This window comes from Candoia aspera, chromosome 2 (genome assembly GCF_035149785.1).
Source record: "Candoia aspera isolate rCanAsp1 chromosome 2, rCanAsp1.hap2, whole genome shotgun sequence".
NCBI classification, from domain to species: Eukaryota; Metazoa; Chordata; class Lepidosauria; order Squamata; family Boidae; genus Candoia; species Candoia aspera.
In genome coordinates, this window is record NC_086154.1 from 233610954 (window position 1) to 233634202 (window position 23249).

The following is a 23249-nucleotide window of genomic DNA, read 5'->3' on the forward strand; positions in this document are numbered from 1 at the left end:
TAGACATTATTTTTCTGGGATTGTAGCTTAGTTCCTGTAAGGTGCGTTGCTTTTGTCGGCCTCTTTGGTTTTTTAAGCATCAGGGTATTCTCCAATGACTCAAATTTCACACCATGTGTCAAATATTTAAGCTTTAGCTTCTTTATTCTTGCTTCCAGTGAACAGTCTGTTTTTATTCATGTAGCATTGAATGATTTATTTTATTGTAGCCTAAGGTATTCTCAACGATTATCTCCAGCACCACAATTCAGAGGCAGCCATTTTTATTCATTCAGCCTTCCTAATGGTCAGTATCCCTTCACAGCCATGTTATCCCCAAGAAAACCATGGCCTTCATAATGTATACCTTTGTTGTCAGTGTAATGTCTCTGTACTTTAATATTTTGCCTGTATCTGTTATAATTTTTCTCCAAAATGGACATCTCTTTATTTCATGATTACACTCATTGTCCCTGTGAATTTTCCCTTTTCTTTTACTCATTAGATGAAAGCAGTGTGCTCTCAGATGCCTTTACCTCTTCTGAATCCAGCTTGTACTCCTGCAGTTCTAATTCCATGTAATTGATTGATTATGTGCCATTAAGTTGTTGGTGACTCTTAGTGACCACATAGTAGATAGATTTTCTCCATGTCCCTAACCTGGTCCTTCAGGTTTTCCAATGGTGACCATGTTGGCACTGTAACTGAGTCTGTCCACCTTGCTGCTGGTCATACTCTTCTTCAATTTCCTTCCACCTTTCCAAGCATTAGAGCCTTCTCTAGAGAGCTAGGTCTTCGCATAATGTGTCTGAAGTAGGATAATTTGAGCCTGGTCATTTGTGCCTTGAGTGAGAACTCTGGGTTGGCTTGTTTGATGATCCATTTGTTTCTTTTCTTGGCTGTCCATGGTATTCTCAGAAGTCTTCTCCAACATCAAAGTTCAAAAGCATCAATACCCATCCTGCTTCTTCAAAGTCCAACTTTTTGCTTCCATAAAGTGTCCCAGGGAATACTGTGGCTTGCACAATTCTGATCTTTGTAGGTATAGCATATCATGGCATATCTTTTCCAAGGCCTTCATGGATGCTCTACCAAGTGCTAGTCTGCAGCATATTTCTTGACTGCTTGTTCCTTTACTGTTGATGGTTCATCCTAAAAGGCAGAAGCTATCCACCGGTTCAATGTCTTCATTGTCAATTCTAAGGCTGGTTGTTTTACTTGTCATTAATTTGGTCTTCTTCATGTTTAATTTTAGTCCCATTTTTTCACTGTGTTCCTTGACTTTGGCCATTGCTGTGCTTTCATACCTGTTTTCACATCATGTATAGTACTTTAACTCATCATCTTGTATGATTTTAAATAGTTCTGCTAATATTTAATGAACTCCTGTAGGTTTGTTGTTAGCAATACTTTCTAGGGCCCATTCAACTTTACTTTCTAGAATATCTGGCCCTAGTTCATGATCAAACCTTCATTTATATCATTGATTTTGGGATTATTTTTTGGTATATTCATGCCATCCCTTCCTGTGTTCTTTCTTACTGGGTACTTAGATTGTCTTTTATCATGCCTATCATTGAATAAAAGTTTTCCTTAGTTTCTGTAATGTTCTTAAATAAATCTGTTGCCTTTCCCATTCAGATATTAAACTCAGTTGCTTTGCATTGCATATTTGGATGAAAATCCTTTTTTTCCCATCGTTCTTTGAAATTCACTATTTGGTTGGTCAGATCTCACTCTATCTTTGTTGTCTTTTGATTTCCACCTTCAGCTATTTTCAGCATGTTAGCAGATAATCATTTTGCTGCTTTTGCATTTTGGGGTATTTTTAATGACATCAAAAATGTCAGTCTTCAGGCACTTTATTTATCAAATCTATGCTTACCTTCACTGCATAATCATATAGTGTACTGCTAAGGTTATATCTTCTAGTCTGATAATTTTATTTGCTTTCTTTTGTTTAGGTTGTAATTTTCCAAGTAGGAGTTTACATTCTGATCTTTAGTCAGCGCTAGGTCATTTTTGGTACCTGAGTAGAGCTTCTCCATCTTTGCTTGTAGAATATATAGCCAATTTGATTTTGGTATTGTCCATCTGGTGATTCCAAGTGTAAAGTCATCTTTCAGGTTTTTGAAAGAAGATATTTGTTATAAACATTGAATTTTCTTGGCAGCATTTTGTACTTTGAGGCCAAATTTTCCATTATTGTATCTTAGCACTGACTTAGTTACCCTTTTGTTAATAATGATGGCTATATCATCATTGCTATGAATTTCTTATCTGCAAAAGAATAGATGCCCTCTGATTTGAAGTGACATATTCTAGAACCATTCTAGTTCAGCTGATTCCCAAAATATTGGTGTTCAGTCTTTGCTCTGACATCAAGTTCATTGTGGTTCATGGTTCTGACATTCCATGTAAAAATGGTGTGCGTATCTTTATAGCACTGAACTAGGAGTATAAATTCCCACAGTTTATCTCAAGCATCATTAAGAAGTGCAAGCTCTTTTACTACTTGCTGTTAAAGGGGTGAGGGTGGAGAATAAGGTTGTTTTAGAGAGGTAAAGAAGAGGATGCAACTTGCAACTGAGATACCCATCCCTGGAAGCAGCCAGTTTGTGAATGTCTTTGTGGGGAGACATTTCTGTCTTCAAATATTTTAACTACCCAATTTTTATTAGAGGCCTCATTTTACTACATTGAGAACAGGTTTTTCTTGTTAGCATGACTAATAGCATGCCTTCAGTGAAATTTTGATCAGGATGCTATGGTTAGCAGGAAGTGGGATCAAAAACATTCTTCGATAGTTGATCTCCTTCCTGATGTATGATCCATGATGTATGCCAAATGATACAGTGCTGATACTGACTGGACACATGGTATATATTTTTAAAAATGAATAAATAACAACTCAGATTTGTATTTATATTTCTCAAGATTAGGGAAATACTGGCTGAGTATGATCCTCAATTCATGCCCATGGGCCTTGATGAAGCCTACTTGAACATAACAGATTACTTAGAAGAACGAAAACATTGCTCTGAAGACAAAAGAAAACATCTCAGTACATACAAGTTTGGTCTAAATGGTAAGCAATTCTCAGGAATTCTCAGACTAAAATAAAATGTTATGTTGCTTTTACATTTGTGACCTGGTAAACCTGGAAATTGTGTGACACAGGAATATTTTAAATTTTAATATTTGCTTTAATATTTGTTTTGGAATAACTTCAGGCCAAGGCAAAAGCTAGTATAAGATCTTAATCCAGAATTTTAAGTGTATTCTGAACAATTTATTATATTTAAGAGTCCTCATTTCATTGGGATGGGGTATTCTGGTGCTTTGGGCCAGTGATTTGGGCCAGTGATTTGGTCAGGAAAATGAATTGTGACACTAAACTGGAGCTCTAATTTACTCCTCCTAAGAAGAAAATTGTACAAATCTTACTAATTTACTATAATTTTAGGTTGCCAATACCAGTGAGTTCTTTCGTCACCTTGGTAGATATAGATGTATGTATAGGTATAAAGAGGCATATTGTTTTTTTCAATACCAAATTTTAGTTTTGTAAATGTGCAACTCATCTGTATGAAGGATACCTTAGATGCATATAGATAATAACTGTTTTCTCTCCCTCCATGGGAGATGACTCTGCAGCAGTAACAATGAGAATGCTGCCATTTCTAAAAGCAATATATGCAACAACCTGGCCAATAAAGTGACTACAAAGGCTGAAGCTATTTCTGTTATTAGCCTTACAAGAGCATTTGAACATTAGACTGTTTTGCTTATGATATTCTGAAATTTCTTTTATTTTTTAAAACAAGGAAAACAGAATATAGTTACATCTGATGAATCAAACCTGAATGAAGATATGCATTCTTGCTCACCAGTATTGTTTGACAGTGACACTCTGATTGATAAGCATACTGTTCAACCATCTCTGCCCTTAGAAGAACAGCAATGCCAGCAGTCAAGAGTTCAGTTAAAGTCAGTTGTCTTGGAAACATCAGCTGAGGAAGTTGTAAAGGAAATTCGCTTTAGAATTGAACAAAAAACTGGGCTGACTGCCAGTGCTGGTAAATACGTATTTATTGTTTATAACACTTGACAGTTCTCGAATGGCTCTGTTCATATTTGCTACATGTATGTTCACAAAATTGGTTGATTAGAGTTATATCTGTGACTGTTTGCTGCTTTATACTTATTCAGCCATATTATACCAACCAAAAGTGCAAAGCTGGATAAATATGTTGTACGTCCCTGTGTGTAGTGTGTTCTGCATTTCATTTATGTAGCTCCTTTCCACATAAGGTTGTGCAACTTGTTGGATATGTGCATTGTCTTGGTCCCAGTGCAAACATATAAATACTGATTATTAGAGTAAGGCAGATTGGTATGACTCTGGACTCTATCACACACAGAATTTATGCATCTGCATAAAATAGAATTGCTTTTGGACAGTTTCCCTATAAAGTTGTTGTCTATCCAGGTTCTTTTACAGTGTTGTCTTGGGGAGAAAGGAGGCTTTAGACCAGGAAGTTCACAACTGAAAAAGTTGTGATTATGTACTTTTCATAGATACTACTCAGATATTCTCCCATTCATTACTGCATTGGGGCATAGCAAAGGATTGTTCAGACTTAATCTCTCAATTACTTACTCACCTAACCTTTCCACCTACTTTCTCTTAAGTGACAATACAAATTGAATCTATTGTCCTGATTTTTATCTGGAGGCTGGCTGCAACTAGAGGCACTGATTCAGATTAGTGAGAACTAGCCCTGAATTTTTCTGAATAAATACAATATGTACAGTATGTAATCAAAGTATGTGAGTTTATTGTTTATATCTAATAATACTAAGAGATATATAATAATTAAGGGAGAGACATTTGTTCTTACATTGTTTATAGTACTCAGCAATATTTGGAACCAGCAATTATATGATGGCAAATAACTGCTGATTACTTCTTTAAAAAAACAGTCTTTTGTATAGCATTCAACTGTTTCAGAACAGGACAGATATGAATAACAAAAAAGAAAGCTGGTTATAGAAGGCTATGTCTTAGGAAGTACTAATAAATAATGGTTTTGTAAAAAAGCTACAGAATTGTAAAGTTGAAAGGAACTTTGGAAGTCATCCAGATCCATGACAGTTATTCAACCTCGGCTTAAATTCTTTCAGTGAAAGAGAGCCCATCACTGCCTAAATTTTTCATCTTTTTGGTCCTAGTTCTGCCTTCTGGAATAACAGAGATCTGGAAATCAGTCTGAATTGGTATGAAATGATAGCCTTTGTTATTCTGTCAGTAGATATGCTCAGGAACTAACCTAAAAAAAGTATTTATAATGAAAAGAGATAAACATCCACAAGAGACTTAATGCTTTTAAATAGCATAAATTTTAATGTAAAGCATTTTAGAAAATAAATAATGAAGCTGACCATTATCTAACCATAGCTCAGAAAATGTATCTAGACAGGCTCGTAATGAAGTTCAGATGAAGTTAAATATTGTAGCAGGTAAACAGAGAGTTTGGCAAGTGAAGTCACTGGGGAGGTAAATGGGAAGATATTTTCCCCCTTTTCTTTTCCCTTTTTTCCATCTTCTTTCAGTCCATGCTAGACCTCACCCAAAGAAGCAGCTTCTGGGTGCTTGAGATCAGAGTAAGCAAACAAACAAGATTTGCAAGAGGTTTGGCTATGGAAGTTGGTAGGGAAGGCTCCAAGCAACTTAGATAGAAAGGGAAGCATTAATCGATGCCCATAGTCCTTAGTATTCATACAAACTAAATGGGATCAGAGCTAGCAGTGGCTGATGAGGAAAGAGATCTTGGGATAATGGTGAACAGTTCAATTAAGGTATCAACGCAGTATGCATCTGCTATAAAAAAGACCAACAGCATGTTAGGGATAGTAAGAAATGGTATTAAAAATAGAGATGCCCTTATAAAAATCAGTAGTGCAACTGCATCTGGAATATTGTGTGCAGTTCTGGTCACTGTACCTTAAAAAGGATATAGTGGAGCCAGAGAAGGGCAACTAAGATGATCAAGGGGCTGGAGTAGCTTCCCTATGAGGAAAGGTAGCAGCATTTGGGGCTTTTTAGTCTAGAAAGGAGGCAAATGAGAAGGGACATCACTGAGGTGTACAAAATTGTACATGGTGTGGATGAAGTGAACAAGGAGAAACTATTGTTTCCTTCACAAAATACTAAAACCAGAGATCATCCAATGAAATTGAATCCCAGAAGAATCAGGACAAAAGGAAATATTTTTTTACACAACTCGTAATTAAACTTTACGTTTATTAAACTTTACCTTTTAAGTCACTACCATGAGATGTGGTGCTGGCTGTCAGCTTGGCTGGCTTCAAGAATGGGTTGGACCAATTCATGGAAGTCATGGGGATCAGTGGCTTTTAGCCTTGATGGCAGTGTGACTGCCTCTGAATGTCATCTAATAGGAGATTAGCGGGTTTCCTTATGCAGTTGGTTGGCCACTGTGAGAACAGACTGCTGGACTAGATGGGCGAGGGGACTGATCCTGCTTATGTTCACATGTTCATCACCTGTAGAGTGTGTACAATGTTTGTCTTCCTGGCTGAAGAGGTCACAGACTATACCAGTTGCAGCTGCAAGCTTGTTTCTTTATTGGAGGAGAAAGTGAAGGGACTCGAGGAGGGAGTTATTGCTCTGAAATGCACCAAGGAAGACGAGAGGTTCCTGGACAAGGCAGCTGATGCTTTCTAGGAGGGTCAGAGAAGTGAAAAAAACAACAAAGACCAAGAAAAAAGTCCTTTGATGGAGGTAAACAGATGAAAAAATGTGTCCCAAAGAAGCAAGAAGATGGGGGGGGAGCACTCAGTGGCAGTGGAACTCAGGAACCAGTACTAGGTTCTCCTTCAAGAGGACAGTCAACAGCTACCTAACAAATCATGACACAGAACACTGGAGAAGACACTTGGGCCCCATGGATTGAGAAATCCAGAAGCTACCCTGTGAAAGAAGAGGCTTGCCATAGTCATGGGTGATTTCCTGTTAAATGTGATTCTTGGATGTGACTATGTGGAGATACAGCATTGCAGGAAGTATGTTGTCTTCCAGGTGCCTGTATACATGATGAAGAAGTTACAAAGACTATTCAAAATCGCCAACTATTACTATTTTCTCTTGATCCATATTGTGGTGGATTTCAGTAATGCTGCTGGTTCTCAGGAAGGAGGGAGCACATTCCAAGGAGGAGGACAAGATAAGGCGAGACAAAGTCCAGAAAGCAAATGTGGGAAAACTAAGAGGTTCAGAATAGCCCCACCCTAGAGCTTTCCCAGGTTATTTCCCCTTAGGTTAGGTAAAGTAGCTTTAGTCTGGCAAGATTCTGTCTATATGGTGTGAGCAAATAAAGAACTGAAGTTTGGCTGAACAGATTCTCTGAAGTTCTTGGGCTGGGCCTGACACATATGGAGATGAATCACATGCCCAGAAGAGATCTTAAAAGAATCTCTAGAGACTGAGACATTGGCCAGGTGGGAGAAGGATCTGGAAACACAGGTGGTACATGTGAAAGGAATCTGGGTGTCCTTGTTGACTACAAGTTAAAATGCAACAGCAGTATCATGCATTTGTAAAAAGCCAAATGTTTTCTTGGGGTGCATTCTGGCTCTTTACCCAGGCCTTTGGCAAGGGAGAGTGAGACCTGTCACTTCATCATGCTTGCCATCTTTTATCTTTTTTATGTTTTATTGATTTTATTGTAATTCCTTTGTGAGACACCCAGAGTTGTTGAGAGTTGTGTGGCATACAAGTTTAATAAATTATTAACAGGATCATAGAGTCCAGATTACAGGAAGTAATAATTCCATTCTTCATGTCCTGGTCTAGTTCTGGGCACCACAGCTCAAAAACAACAGTGATGAATTGGAGTAAGTTCAGAGGAAGGCTACCAAGATAGTGAAGAGTCTGAAAACTAAGCCCTACAAGGAATAGTTGAAGGAATTGGGTATGTTTGACCTATAGAAGAGACAACTAAAAGGAAATATGATGGCATCCTTCAAATATCTGAAGGTTTATTACACAGATGTCATCTTATCCTCTATTGTTCCAGAGGGCAGGACCAGAAACAGTGAGTTAAAACTAGAAAGAAGCAGAGAGATTACAGAATGTGAAAACTTCTGAGAGAGACAAGAAGGCAAAAAAAAAAAAAGTAGGAGTCTGCATAGATATGGGTTGGATATGATAGGTATGTGAGAGAGCAGGGAGAAATGATTCTGAGAGAGAAATCAGTGATTGGGATGAGAAGATCTTGTCTGCCATTAGGGTGCAGTGAGAAAGACAAAAATTGAACAGTGATCCTGAATGAAACACAAAAAATAGGTTTGTAAAGGGGAATCTCTATCACTCGCTTAGGATTTTTGGCTAGTTACATGTTTTTTAGCCACATGGATATTTGCCATTATACTATTCCACTTTGGGGTAAGTAGATTCATGCAAAGTGCTGAAAAAGATTAAGATGTAGTAAGATAAAGAAATTGGGAGGGAAGATACACGTTTATACCAACACTATTCACTTCCATATTTTCTGTTCTTGCAAACAAACCTTGCTTCCACCACATCCATGTACTGATTCATATATTGCTTTTTGTTCTTTAAACTCTAATTTTCTTTTGATGAGAATCTTACCAACTCCATCCAAGAAGAACTGCTTCAGTCATCCACTTGTCCCAGCTCATACAGTCTTCCTTCATATATTTGTTTTGCAGTTCACTCCTCATGCTGTCTATATCTGTGTTTTGTGTTGAAGTCCTCACATCTTAAAGTTGCCAAGTTTAAAAAACACTGGTCTATATGATCAAACTGATGGAGCTTTTAAATGTTAATAAAAGAACTCCAAGCACCTAACAGCAATCTTGCAGAGTAGAAGCGTGAACCAAAAGAAAACTTGCACATTAAGCTTAATTATGTTCAGAAATAAATTCAGTCTTCACACTGTAGTTAGATGAAAAAAAATAGAGATAGCTTACTTTTATTCAGTAGATCTGGATACAGGTAGATTAATAGTAGAAAGCACTTAATCATCACTGGTTCTTTGTAGACACTTTCTATGTGGAATAGAAAGGACGAGGAGCTGCATTCTGCAGCCCTCCTGCTTGCATGTCTGCCCACGGGGTAATGGAGATTGTTAATCCCCCAAGCCCAAGAAGAAGGAGGAAGTGGAAATCAGGTGACCCATGTGACATCCCACAAGAACAATAGAGATGTGATTTGCTAGAGCTACCCCCTTATGCTTATGAGACAATGCTGAGTTGACCCCTGATAATTCCAACACAAACCACCTCTTTTTACTCCTTTCATACTTGTCGCTCATTTTTTTATTTAATCCACATTCATTCACTGTATATACCTCAGTGTTTCTCAACCTTAGCAACTATAAGATGTATAGACTTCAACTTCCAGAATTCCCCAACCAGCGTGGCTGGCTGGGGAATTCTGGGAGTTGAAGTGCACACATCTTAAAAGTTGCCAAGGTTGAGAAACACTGATATACCTCATAGTTGATAGGATGCAGGCAACATGTGAGCATACTTGAGGTAAACCTGGGTATTGGTTGTACTTGTGGCATGCTGGCCAAATATGACCGAACTGACCAGTATTATAACCTTACATTAGCATGGAATACTGCATGAGATGTAGGTATGACAGTCTTGTAACCTAGTCTATACTTTCCTTTGCCTAACTAAAAGTTGTTATATTTTTAGCCTCATCTCCCTATGAAACAGCATTTGTGTGGAGTAGCACCACAACAGAGCCACTTTAAGACACCCATAGTGTCTATGTTCTGATGGCACCCCACGATCCTATCACAAAAGTATTCTTTATATCCAACTTTCATCCCACATCTGATTGCTTATCTTTCATATAATAGATACTTGAAGCTGGAAGATTATTATTCTATTTTATTCTTATTTGAATTTTTTTTCATTTCATTGTAGGCATTGCTCCAAATATGATGTTGGCAAAAATGTGCAGTGATAAAAATAAACCTAATGGCCAATATAGAATCCCTCCAGAAAGAGAAGCTGTGATGGACTTCATCAAAAATTTAGCTATTAGAAAGGTGTGAAATCTTGATTTATTTAGTGTTATTACTTTTATGAATGTTTGTGCTCAGGAAATAGTTGCTGTCTTTCAGTCTCTTAAGTTTTCTAATCAACTTGTTTTATCTTCTATATATATACTGTATGTATGTATGTATTTTCTTTCTAGTGTTTTTGCTGCCATGTACAGGGTCAACTTTTTTTGGATCAACTGAATGTTGATCCATTTGCTAGAAAGTAATAGACCAACTGGCTTGTTGCCTGAGCTTGACACTGGGGGCAGAGAGAGAGTGACTGTCCCAAGGTCACCCAGCCAGCTTGCATGCCTCAGGCGGGACTAGAACTCTCAGTCTCCTGGTTTCTAGCCTGTTTCCTTAAGCACTAGACCAAAAAATACATATCCAAGTGAAATCTACACTGTATAATTGCATTACATTTCTTAGATATTTAGCTGCAAACTTTAGGTAAATGAAAAATGTACTGGTGACCTGACATTATAATATCATTTGGTTTCTCATTTGTACTTCCTTTCATTTGCTATACACCAGTCTTGAAAAAGGGAAATATTGATATATCAAGTTTAAGCAAATACTTCTCAATCTCTGAGGGGACATACATGCCATCTTTTTTTCCTGTTATATTTTTTTTAGGTGAGGACATATGGCTCTGGGATTATGTTGCATATACTGTTATTATACTATTCTTATTGGAAAATAGGATTCTCATCTAGCATTTTTTAAATACTTGGTTTGCAAGGTGAAATAAGTTTGTGTGAGCATCTTTGGCAATTCCTTTTATGTCTGCTTTTTATGTGTTTGCATATTAGAAAAATAAATTATATCAAAATATGATTAATTTTATAGGTCCTCTGAATGTTTGAGCATAATAAGTTTACTTTTTTGCTGTAATACTATCTCATAATTTTAAGAATCTGTTGCTTTTTATTTAATGTTATATATTTGCTGCTTCCAGAAATTTAGCCAAGTAGCAGCTGAAGCAATTAGTATTTTAACTCTTGATATCTGACTGTGTCATTAATAGTTCTTTTGATTTGTGTTCTTAAATTTTTCGAAAGGAACTTTTGGAAAGAAAGGAAATGGACAAATTGATCAATTATTGGAGGTTATAATGTTAGTATGTTAGAAATAAAAATATCCATTAGTGCAGTGTTTCTCAACCCAGAATTCCCCAGCCAGCATAATAGGAAATACTAAATACTAAAGTCTAGTGAGAAAGCTATGATTGCTTACAAAGGAATTATGCCCCCATCTCTATTTGTTTCCTTTCTTGGTTCAAGCCCATAATGCTGATGCCCTTTTCTCCTGGGACTGTTTGTCTTTTCTTGCCACTATGTCTGTTAAATCACTGTACAAATGTCTACTTTTGTTTTTCTTACTGTTTTTGTTTTGTTTTATGTCCAATCTGAAGATGAGTTACAGTGAACCTGAAGGCTTATTCACTACTTAGAGATGTATTGGTTGACTATAATAAAAGTACAGAGAATTTATAGATGATAAACGTTCTTAATGTTTGAAAGCGTATGTTTTATAACTTAGCTGGTCCCTCTAACTGAAATGAAGAAACTGTCCAGATGTCAGTGCAGAACAATACAGCAAGTTCACCAGTTATGGGCATCAGTCTACCAAGCCATGTAACTATTTCTAGTTCTTTAAAAAATGCTCAGTTTCCAAGGTGATAGTTAGTAATTGCTGATAATGGATATATATGGAACTGATAGATGTTCCCATTTCCAAAGGAAATGTTAAAATTAAGATTTCACTGAGTTGCTAGAAACTTCCTGTTTCACTTTCATTCTCATTTAGGTGCCAGGCGTAGGAAAAGTAACAGAGAAAATGCTCAAAGCTTTGGAAATAGTGACTTGCACAGAACTGTACCAGCAGAGGGCTCTGATTTCTCTTCTGTTTTCTGAAACATCCTGCCGTAACTTCCTTGAAATCTCTCTTGGTTTGGGTTCCACACATTTGGAAAGGTATTTTATATGAAATATACTTACCCTTATTTTACTTGTTTTCTAAATATTTCATTAATAGGTTGCATTTCTCATTAAATTAATAAATGGACTTATTATTCAAGGATTTGTTTAATCTAGCCTTGTATTTCCTCTAATTCCTAGTAGCACTGCAGAATCTTAGAGCTTTCCCCCAATTCTACTTCTAAGATCCTTAAGTGCAAAGTAGACCACATATATTTGTAACTTTAAAAAAAATTAAATTTCAGTGAAATACTTCGATTTCTATATTGAAAAATATATTTCAGATTATTTGGTAAGTTCAGCGCCATCATGTTCTAACAAAAGATACACGTTCTTATAAGGACACAGTGATAATTGAACAGTTATAGAAAATGATGACATGTATTAATATTTCCTACCTTTATTTTACCCTGCTTTTCAGATAATTATTTTTTGTCTGCTTTTAATAATTATTTTTCTATGCTTTATGTTTCTTACTATGTGCATGTGTGTCTGCTCATAAAAATAGACATTTATTTTATTGAGACCTAACCTTTGAAATTTAGCACTCTTGACCATTCTTACTTTTTTTTTTTTTAAGGGGCGGGGAGAGAAAAAGTATGAGCACAGAAAGGTATGTACTCAAAAGTATATCAAGTGAAAACATCTCACCACTTGAATGTATTTAAAATTACTATAAATATGATTTTATCCCCCTCCCCCCAAATGCAGGAGATACCAGTACAATGCCAAAAAAATTGCCAAATGTTTGGAATTACCTGAATTATGGCTTAGCTTGTTTATTTGTTTGTCTATTTAAATGTATTGACCACCCAATTCCAGTGGCATACAAAATTAGAAAACCATAAAAACAGCTAAAACTCTGTCCATATAAAGGGAATAGATAGTTGCCAGTCACTAATTCTGCAAAGACAATTCATGCAAATATTGGCAGAAACACACATTTCCCATAATGTAAAAGTGATACTGGTTCTTTGGAGATAAAAATTATGTAACTCTTGCATAATTGAGCCTCTCTTGAGACATTCTTATAGAAAATTATTTTTTCCATTAGATTAGTAATACCAAATACAATTATACTGACTGTGCCAAGAAAACCAAAGGAAAAAAGAGTCTTCCCTCCATGCATAGATATGCTCCTTCCATCAGTGAAAGGCATATGATTCAGGAGAACATTTCAACTGATCTAACGGAGGAGGATCTGATTTCCATTGATTCCTGTTCCTTACTAAGCTGCCTATACCCTTTGAAATTCTGAAACAGTGGAGGAGATGATACTAAGAAATTGTGAGCATCCTCTCAACCTACCCCCTTTTTGCTAGTAAGCTTTATGAGTAGAACTTCATTCAATGAATAATTCCCTCAAACAGAATTAAATGCTGGATCTCCAAAGAACCAAAATAATTTTTTCTTTATGCTATTTTTTAAAGCAAAGTGATTAATGGATTTTTTTTAATAAATCAACAGAAAATTAAAGTTTTGAATTGGATCCAGACTAAATTTGTTATAATTAGATCCCATTGAAATAATTGTAAAAGTAATGTCTAACTTTAGTGCAAACGAAATGAGACAACTAGTCTTGGTCCAATTCTAAATCTGACATCCACTATTAAATTGATGCTGGACCAAAGTACCACTTCCTTTTTACACAACAGGCACAGGATATCATATTGTGACTTTTGATTTTTGTGTAGTAGGTATATAGCATCTATTATGAAGTGAAACATTAATTTTTAATGCCACAGTGAATTTAAATAGCCTTTTTTGTTATTAGGTATTGTTCAATAGATTTTGCAAATCTATGATTATCTATTTTGATATTTTCTGCTTAGCTTAAACTTCCGTTGATAATTTGGCATGAACAGGGCCTGCTGAGATTTTTCCCCCCTCTTTTGGCAGGACATTTAATGAAATAAGTGCAACAGAACAATACAGGTTATGTCAAAAACTCTGCGGTGACCTTGCTCAGGATTTGAAAAAGGAAGGACTTAAAGTTGGTAACTTTATATCTTTTTTTAATCCTCATATTTATTAGTAGTCTTATCTTCTGTATTTATTGGTGTATTGTTTTAGTGGGAAATACTTTTTATTTGTCTGTATTCCTCTTGGTCATAGGAATTTAGTTGGGACAGAATTTATGTTAATGATGATTTGTTAGATTTATATCCTCCCTTTCCTCCAGGAATTCAAAGTGATTTATGTGTTCTCTCTACAAAAGATGTGGGCTGGAGTGAATGGATGTGGGCTGAATGAATGTGACTGGCACAAGTCATGCAGTGAGTTTCCATGGCTGAGTGTGAAATTCAACCCGTGTTTCCCCACTTCTTGCCCAACCACCTTGACCACGGTACCTCACAGGTTCTCCTACATATTAAAAAATGAATGCATCAAGCAGATTAAAAGCTGTAGTAAAAGGGGTAATTAATAAGAGACAGTTATAGAGTGTGGATTACTGTCTTTGGTAGAAGTCTGGCCAAACATAGAACAATCAAACATCTAGAGGATGACCATTATTCCTCCCTCACACTTCCTAATTTTGACATTTCAGTGAAAAGGAGAAATGTTTATTTGTTAGATTTATACGGCTGCCTAATTTGCAGGAAGCAACTCTAAGTGACTTTATAGTTTATAGAAGCATAAAAACAGGGAACTAGAAAATAAAACACAATAAACATCCAGAACAGAACAGAGAGCAGAGTAACAGAAATAACAAAACCAGCAGAATTAACTGAGGCCAGCAACACATACATCTTTTAAGAATGGGATGGAACATTTAACAGACGTTGGGAACCCAAAGGGGGCATCAAGACAGTTAAAGAAGGGAACAGGACTGTTACTGAAGAGATTTGTGAGTCCAGGGGCGGTGGAAGAGTGAGAGAGAGACTCAGAGTAACTCTGCCTTTATACTAGGTATAAATTATGTGGGAGAACTAGGCTTTCAAGATGCTGTTACAATACCCTATCAGCAATATAATTTTTTTTTCCAGAAATCCACTTAGTGGTTGTTTCCTGTGTTTGCCTGCCTCTTAGGGTTTGACAAAGATCTTTCATTCTAGATAGGATCATCCTGCATTCTGGCCCAATGTCCGGGGGAAGAACCAGGTTTTCAGAGCCTTATGGAAGGACAAAAGTTGCTTGTTTGTGAGATGGGTGGCTATATAAATTTGAAAAACAAACCAAGAAATAAAAGGAACCAGCTCAACTTCACAAGGATCTTGTTCCACAGTGCAGGTGCTGTGACAGAGAAGACCTGCCTCCTGGGTTCTACCAGGGGACACTGTTTCATAGAAGGGGCCCAAAGCATGCCTACTGTGCTGGATCTCATGGGCCTAGCAGAGATAATTGGAGACAGGTGGCCCTGTAAATAATCCAGCCCTGTGCCATGAAGGCTTTGTAGGTGATAACCAGCACCTTGAATTGCAACTTGAAGCCTATAGGCAGCCAGTGCAGCTTGCAAAATAGTGTGTATTACATGGGCATATCAAGGTTGTTCAGGATGATAAAAGATAATTCTACCAACTTGGAAGGGTTTTTAGCTGTATTCAAAAAATGATAGGAAATAGATTGATATGGTATAATACCCATACGCATATTTGTTTGGGGTATATCCTATGTCTTTTTCTCATCCTCTCTCCCTTTTAAGTTTTATAAGTCTCTTACTAGATTATTTATACAAAAATGGGGTTTTCTTCCATGAAAAACTTTTTAGTATTGATATTGTTGTAAACAATGTGTATGACCTTCTTAACTAATATAGTACATCTGAGTTTATAAGAAGATTGGCAAAACTGTACTTGCTGGATCTTCATTTCACTAGAGTCTCATGAGGACTTGGTGTATTCTTGATGAAATCTTGTGAGATTTCAATGATTTTCTATTTTTGTCAGTCTCTGGTGTATATTAATGCAAAGATCTCTGCTTCATCAAACATAATACTAAGTGTACATACGATTATATTTATTCCAAATGATTGACAAATTATGTTATCTCTATGATGAACAGGAGTAAGGGTTTAGTATACTTCAGGAAGCACAGAGTGATGTAGTATTTATGTTCCGCTCATAGGAATATCCCACTCTGTAAAACTGGATCACACGGTAATAGAAGACAGACCGGTCATTGAGCACAATAAGCAGTAAACAAACGTACACTAACAGAAGCATCAAGAGATCTTTATCCCCAGCTGTAGTGATATCCTCAAAGATGAGGATACATTTCCCCCCAACCCCATGGGAGCAAATGGTCACTATTTCTGTTTCTTTGAGGAATAGGTTTCATCTCTCTACCAGTAATCTTGCCAGCTTTTAATCATAAGCACCTCTAAGGAGAATTTGTTGTCCTCTCATCAGATAAGCCATAGTCCCCACATTCTCAGTTTTCAGTTTAAAAAGAACAACTTTTTAGCAAGTATTTAGAAGCTGAAATAAGGAAAAGTATGTGGTTGCTAATCTGCCAATTTTTTTTTTTATCAAAAAGGCCTTTTCTTATTTTTCAGTGTTTCTAGCCAATAAATCATCAGTTTTATCAATCTGAGAAAAGGTTCCTGTTTCATTTCTCACAGAATACAAGGCCATTTTAATTCAGAAATGCAGGGCTTTGATGCAGATATAATTGCAGTATGTCTAATCAAAAACAAGGGTAGGAGAATTTCTATTTCATTTCTAACCACTCTTTTAAAAATTGATGGTTTCTAAACATGTTTAAAATTATCTTGCAGATAGTCCATATGTGTATGTTGCAAAAAGCAGGTTTATATGTGAGAGATTGAGAGTTAAATCAGTCCTAAAAAAATACTCAGGTTGTTACAGCTTTTGTGGTGGGAGATAAAGAGGTTTTTATGACAGTCTTGTAGAGTATATTGTTACCCGGTATCCTCATGCTTCTTATTTTTTTCATAGAAATGCAATAGTGGGAGAGTTGAAGTTTATTGTATTATAGTAGCAATTTATTAAGATCTGGAGATGTATGTACTGTACAGTGTTAAGCAAGGCAGAAAGTCTTTCTCTTTCATTGGGTGGACTCTTCTCCCTTAGTCTTGGTGCCAGGGTGATAGGGCATGGAGTTACTCAGAAATTCTTGGGGATTGTAAAGGACTGTAAAAATTGTAATTTGTAATTTTTGTAAGATTTGAATTGAACAAATTAAGATATTAAAATAATCAGTTGCTTAACAGTCTTAAATAGAAAGGCATAATGGAAATAAGATACAAAAATTACTACAGAGAATGTGTATATCTTATTATTAAGCTACTTCCATGTCTCAGAACATGGCAGCTTCAGAAAAACTGTTTATTTTTAATAGGCTAGAACTGTAACTTTGAAGTTGAAGAATGTGAACTTTGAAGTGAAAACAAGAGCTAATACAGTACTTTCTGCAGTTTCTACTGAAGAAGAAATATTTGCTATTGCTAAAGATTTGCTTAATGCAGAAATGGAGAGTGTGGCCCCAGAACCTTTACATTTAAGATTAATGGGTAAATATCACTTTCACATAACTATGCTGATTTATGGCAAGTAACTTCTGTCAATTATTGCTGGTCATTTCAATGAAAAGACAGCTTTGATCATTGTGCTATTCTTGTTAAACTTCGTTCTTATACACTGTTGTTATACTTTTATAGTTTTCTGGTTATTGAAAACTTCCTCAAATCAACATTTCTTCATTATTGTTAGAACATATGCTTAAAATAAGACTTCTTTGCTGTCCCTTTCAAAAAACAGTTGTGCTGTTAAGACTTTCCACAGGTAAAAAGGCTATTTGTTGCCTCACTTGGTGCCTCACTGTCCATAGTTTGCATCCAGATTTAAGCATGTGAAACTGAGTGGGTAAAACTGTGTTTCTGTGTGTCTCCTCCCCCACCATGATTCTTCTAGGGTGGGTTATGGTGTGGGGATCATAGGAAGCAACTATGACCCCCACTATGTACCACTAAATTATTTATGTATTTATTAATCTGTATAGCTGTCCATCTCACAACCGTGACTTTGGAGGTGAACATAGGATTAAAAGCAACAACAACAAAATAATAGTAATAACACAGTAATAATACAATGGCACCTTTAGACAGTCCAACCCAGGCCATACAACCACAGTCATACCAACAAACAATCATACAACAGGCTTACCTGAGAGAACATCCAAATCTTCAGGGACTTACAGAGTGCCAGCAGAGTCAGGGCCAAGTGAATCTCAGGGGATATGGTGTTCCAAAGACAGGCTCTACAACAGAGAAGGCATTCTTCCTGGATCCCACCAGATGTCTTAATGGACAGAATCCAGAGCGTGCCTACTATGAGATGGGACCTGGATGATACCTCCGAGGGGGTCTGTGGAGTGGAAGGAGAAGGGAAGTCCAGCACTACTATATATGTTAAAACTGGATTGAAACCAGTATATGCAGGAGAATTCTGGGAAAAAGTCTGAAAAGTTAGTTGACCCATGTCTAAGTTTGTATTGCTTTAAGTAGATATTAAGTGAATTTACTGTGCATTCCTATATATGTCTACTTGAAACAAACTGCATAAGTTGTTTTGATTATATTTTTAAACAACTCTTATATCCATTTACCTTTTTGTGGCTTGTCTGTCATACTCAGGTGTAAAAGTATCAGGTTTTTTAACTGAAGAAGAAAAAAAATATCAGCAGAAGAGCATTGTTAATTTCTTAGAACCAGGAAAACAAGCCTGTGCTTTTAAGAAAACTGTCAACATTTTCCCAAAAGTATCTGAAGGAGAAAGCTTTTTCAATAAAAAGAGAGCTATGAGACAGGAAACCAACCAAGGAATATTTCTAAATGAGTCTTCAAACAAGCAGAGTCTACGAGAAACCACGTCAATGGTGACTTCAAGTAAGCAAGGAAAGGATGATGAACATCAGATCTTTATTTGCCCTATTTGCTTTGAAGAGCAGCATGATGGCACTTTAGAAGCATTTAATAGACATATTGATATGTGCCTTAGTGGAACAATAGAAAAAGAAAATGAAGAAATTACAGATACTAGCAAATTTTGGAAAAATGATCTGCCTGTGGACGCGGAAAAAAAAGAAAGGATAAAAGTTAAAATAAGTAAACCATCAGTGGATGAACGATCAACAAATATAGCTGATTGTGTTTCTGCAAGTTGCTCAGATGTGTTACCAAAGCTTCTAGTTTATGAACAGAATGAGAATAGATGTGGTCCTTCTAATGCCTCTGTATCTGAAATTCATGCTAAAGATGATTTATCTTCTAAAGCTTTATTAATAGAGAAAGAAGAGTCAAGCTGCCCAGGAAGCAATTCGCAATTTTCTTCTGACATTACTGAAAATGTTTTAGTTTGTCCAGTTTGCAACATAAAACAAAAAACAAAGGATCTTGCATTGTTCAACAGGCACGTGGATGTTTGTTTAAACAAAGGCATTATCAAGCAGTTGACAGAAAATTCAAGTATGGGTGAGTATTTTACCAGTCATTTAAACAAAAGTTTTTAGAGGTGATCTTTTTGGAACATTAAATGAAGTGCAGAATGCAAATTTATATAAGGTTTCAATAAAGGAGTTGGCTTTTCCTCCATTTTGTGTAGAAAGAGGCTGATATTTCTTTCTGTAAATAAATAAAAGGTGTTTTGTAAATTGTAATGAATTAGTTTTTAAATGCAGGAAAAATAAATGTTGCTGGGCTCTTGTTATATACAGATTATGCAGAAGCTATGCAACAGTCTGTTGTATACCTTGTTTGTCACTTGTTATTAGAAGAATAGACAGTACCTGCTTAATTGTTAAAAGGGCAAATATTTATTTTTCCTTTCCAAAGAAAAAATGATGTAAATAGTGGGGGGGGGGGTACAGGGTAGCTATAGAAAAGTCATCGTTCATATAGGAGATATAATGATAGTTTCAGTGGAAGAGGAAAAGAAAATATTAGTAGACATTATTGTTAATTCCCATTTGTTATTCATAATTCTGATAGAATACATTTTTGCTTTCAGTTTAAAAATTTGAGTAATTTTTTTCCCCAGAAATCTTGGATAGAGGACAATATAATACAAACTCTTCAGTAGGAACAAAAAGGTAATCTCTGAGTGAGTGGGAATAGAATTTTTATTTGAATATTTAGAACTTATCCCTGTCAACCATTCTGTTTTTATGGCTGTTTAATTAGTAACATATTTTTCTTTCTTTTCAGATCTGGAACAGTGATTCCCCAGTCAACATCCAAAAAAGCCAAGTCAAGCAATTCTAGGTGCACTATAGAATCATTTTTCAAATGAACACAATAAAGAAAGTTTGATGATTATTATGGTACAAAAGCTTAGCGTAAAATATGTCACTTGGACCTTATGTATTATGTATAAATTATATAACATAATATAAGTTTATATAACTATATAGAAGTTAATATATAAAGTTATATGATTATAAATTATATTACTTATATACATTGTACATATATGATTTTTCAGTAGCTAATCTACCATTTTAGTTTCAAATAGCAGTCTCATATTTTAAAGAATGTATGAAAACGTATGAAAGTTGACTTTTTAAAGCTGATAAGCACATAGTTCTTTGTTTAGGAATGTCAAGCACTTTTAAAAGCCAGTTGCTCTTTGAATAACATGATGGTAATGGCTATTATCTTCACAACCCTTAGATAGGAAGGGAAAATGAAAGAATTTGGATTTTATTGAAAAATTATAAGTTCCATTTATATAAAGTTCCACTTTATAAATCAGGTGCTATTAAATTGTCTTATAGGCAGTAACATTTAAGGCTTAGTTTGCTTTTTACAATTCTGTATAAAATATTAGAAAGCATTAGAAAGCATTTATCACCCAAAATTCAGACACAATTTTTGTACACTCATGTAACACAGATGTGCACTTCTAGCCTCTGTTAATTTAAGCAGGAGTCTGCTAACTGTCCGTTGGTGAACAGAACTTCATATAGTACATATAATAGATATTAGTAAAAGCATGCTAAATAAACTTCATGTTAATTGCATATCTTGAATATAGACAACCTAATATGGTTTTAGTATTAAGTTGCCTCATTTAAATTAGAAACCACAACTTTGTTCATGTACTTAATGAGCTTGCCAGTTTTAAACCCTTGGAAAAGACTAAGATATGCTGTATCTTTTTAGTTCTGTGCCTTTGTAGGGATTATTTCGGTACAATTTCTTCAAATCATACTGTACTCTGCCTATCTAGAATTACTGGCTTCATTTTAAGAGGTCCATTTACCTACCAAGTTTGTTCAATAGACTTCATTAACACTGTGCCAAATTTGACATATCAGGAAATAAATCTAGGGTGCCTGAGTTTCAAATAATTTTTAAGAGTAGGATAAGTGACACTCAGCTTTTAAGTGCACATGTATTACCAAAGAATGTGATAAAAAGCTATTCACTTATTTACATTTTAAATTGTTTCTAAAGATAAATGGACCTTATATAATAAAGATTTATATTAAGTTCAAATTGTAATTGATCACAAGCTGAATATGTCAGCAGTGTGATGCAGTTGCTATAAAGGCAAATGTAATTTCATGTTGCATCCATAGAAATCTAGTTTTCAGCTCAGGAAAAAATAGCTCCAGTATATTCTGTGTTGACCAGTCTCCACCTTGAGTACCCTTTGTGCCCAGGGGTAAGACAAATTCAGAGAACATGGAAGAGATGTAGAGAAGGGCAATGAAGGTAATCAGGAAATTGGAAAATAAGAAGAGATGAGATGGAAATCTTTCCATTTCCATCTCATCTCTTAAGGCTTATTTTCCAATTTCCTGATTACCTTCATTGCCCTTCTCTACATCTCTTCCATGTTCTCTGAATTTGTCTTACCCCTTAACAAAGTGAGTATGTTAAGTTCGAGGGGGGGGGCAGGAAAGCAAATACAATTGCACTTTTCAAGTACCTGAAGGATGTTACACAGAAAAATCAAGATCTGTTATCTCAGAATTAGGCTGACCATATTTCCTTGGAACAAAAACAGGACATTGGGATAGCAAAACGGGACGGGGTTAAAAATGGGACATTGGGATGGCAAAACAGGGCAGGGCTGGGCGACAGGCTGGATCGGCAGGCAGGAACTTCTCCGGTTTTCTCAGGCTGGGAATCTTCTGATTCCTTCGTTTGCGAGAGGCAAGGCTGGGCTGCAGAGTCTAGTGAACGGTTGTCCCTGACAAGCCGTTCTTCCTCTGGCTGTGCTTTTACATTCTTTTCTTCCTGCCATTTCAAGGCAGAAGCCAATCGGCTCGCCCTTTGATCACCGCCTATCAGCTGATCTTGTTATTCTCTTTTTAGGTTTCCTACCGGGTTGAGCTCTGTGGCTTTTTTCCTACTGTTTCTGCTGAGCTCCCCCCCGCCCCTTCCACTCAAAGTCAGACTGCATTCTGACAGGTTCGTGGAAACTTTCAAATTTTTAAGTAAGGTTTTTATGAAAATGGGACAAAATGGACATTTATATTAAAACGATGGGACAGTCTGGAAGTGTTTAAAAAACGGGACTGTCCCATTCAAAACGGGACGTATGGTCAGCCTACTCAGAATGCAAGGCATGGAATAAATGATCAAAGTTACAGGAATTCAGGTTCCTGTTGAATGGTGAGACAGTTTTCTACTACAGAGCAGTTAAATGATGGGGCCAATTACCAAGGAAGCTGGTAAGTTCTTCAAGCAGAAGCTGGGTGTCTATTACTTTGAATTCCTGCACTGAGCAAGGGGTTAGACTCCATGGTCTAAATGGCCCTTGCAACTTTATGATTCTTTGGCGTTTGTGTACTTTAAAATAATTTTATTTGTAATTTATTCAGAGTGTAATATATTTTACAAAATAATTTTAATCTAAGATGCATTTTCCAAAACAATTGTGACTGTTGTGACTGTTTTTTTAACTGTAAAACTCAAGATAATAATTTTAGCAAAATAAACACAAAATATGTAAAATAAATATACATTAATGAAACTGTAGTTCGTATTTTCTGTAGTCTATTTTGTTGAATTTATAGTCAAAGACTAAATGAATGCTTAGTCTTAAACTGAGTTCCTCAACCATCTGAGGCCAGTCAGCACATTTGTAATTTTGTGAGGTTAAAAATGGGTTGGCTTGTGAGTGCTGGGTAATCACAGAATGCCCACTTACCAGCAGGTGAAGTGGCGAGGCTGTTCACCACCACCTCCTCTAGAATCCATGGGTGACTTACATCA

At 36.0% G+C, this 23249-nt stretch overlaps 1 protein-coding gene across 3 annotated transcripts in view; it reads left to right on the forward strand.

Annotated features, from left to right (window-relative positions):
• POLK (DNA polymerase kappa) overlaps positions 1–20400 on the forward strand; it is a 36792-nt gene extending 16392 nt beyond the window's left edge. For all 3 annotated transcript variants that reach the window (XM_063295531.1, XM_063295533.1, XM_063295532.1), the window contains 10 exons: positions 2917–3067; positions 3807–4058; positions 9967–10091; positions 11895–12061; positions 12645–12677; positions 13964–14057; positions 17366–17537; positions 18660–19496; positions 20062–20113; positions 20229–20400. In XM_063295531.1, the coding sequence (XP_063151601.1) occupies positions 2917–3067; positions 3807–4058; positions 9967–10091; positions 11895–12061; positions 12645–12677; positions 13964–14057; positions 17366–17537; positions 18660–19496; positions 20062–20113; positions 20229–20313 (1968 nt within the window). In that variant the 3' untranslated portion in view covers positions 20314–20400. The remainder of the gene's footprint in view (positions 1–2916; positions 3068–3806; positions 4059–9966; positions 10092–11894; positions 12062–12644; positions 12678–13963; positions 14058–17365; positions 17538–18659; positions 19497–20061; positions 20114–20228) is intronic.
• Positions 20401–23249: the final 2849 nt, after the last annotated feature.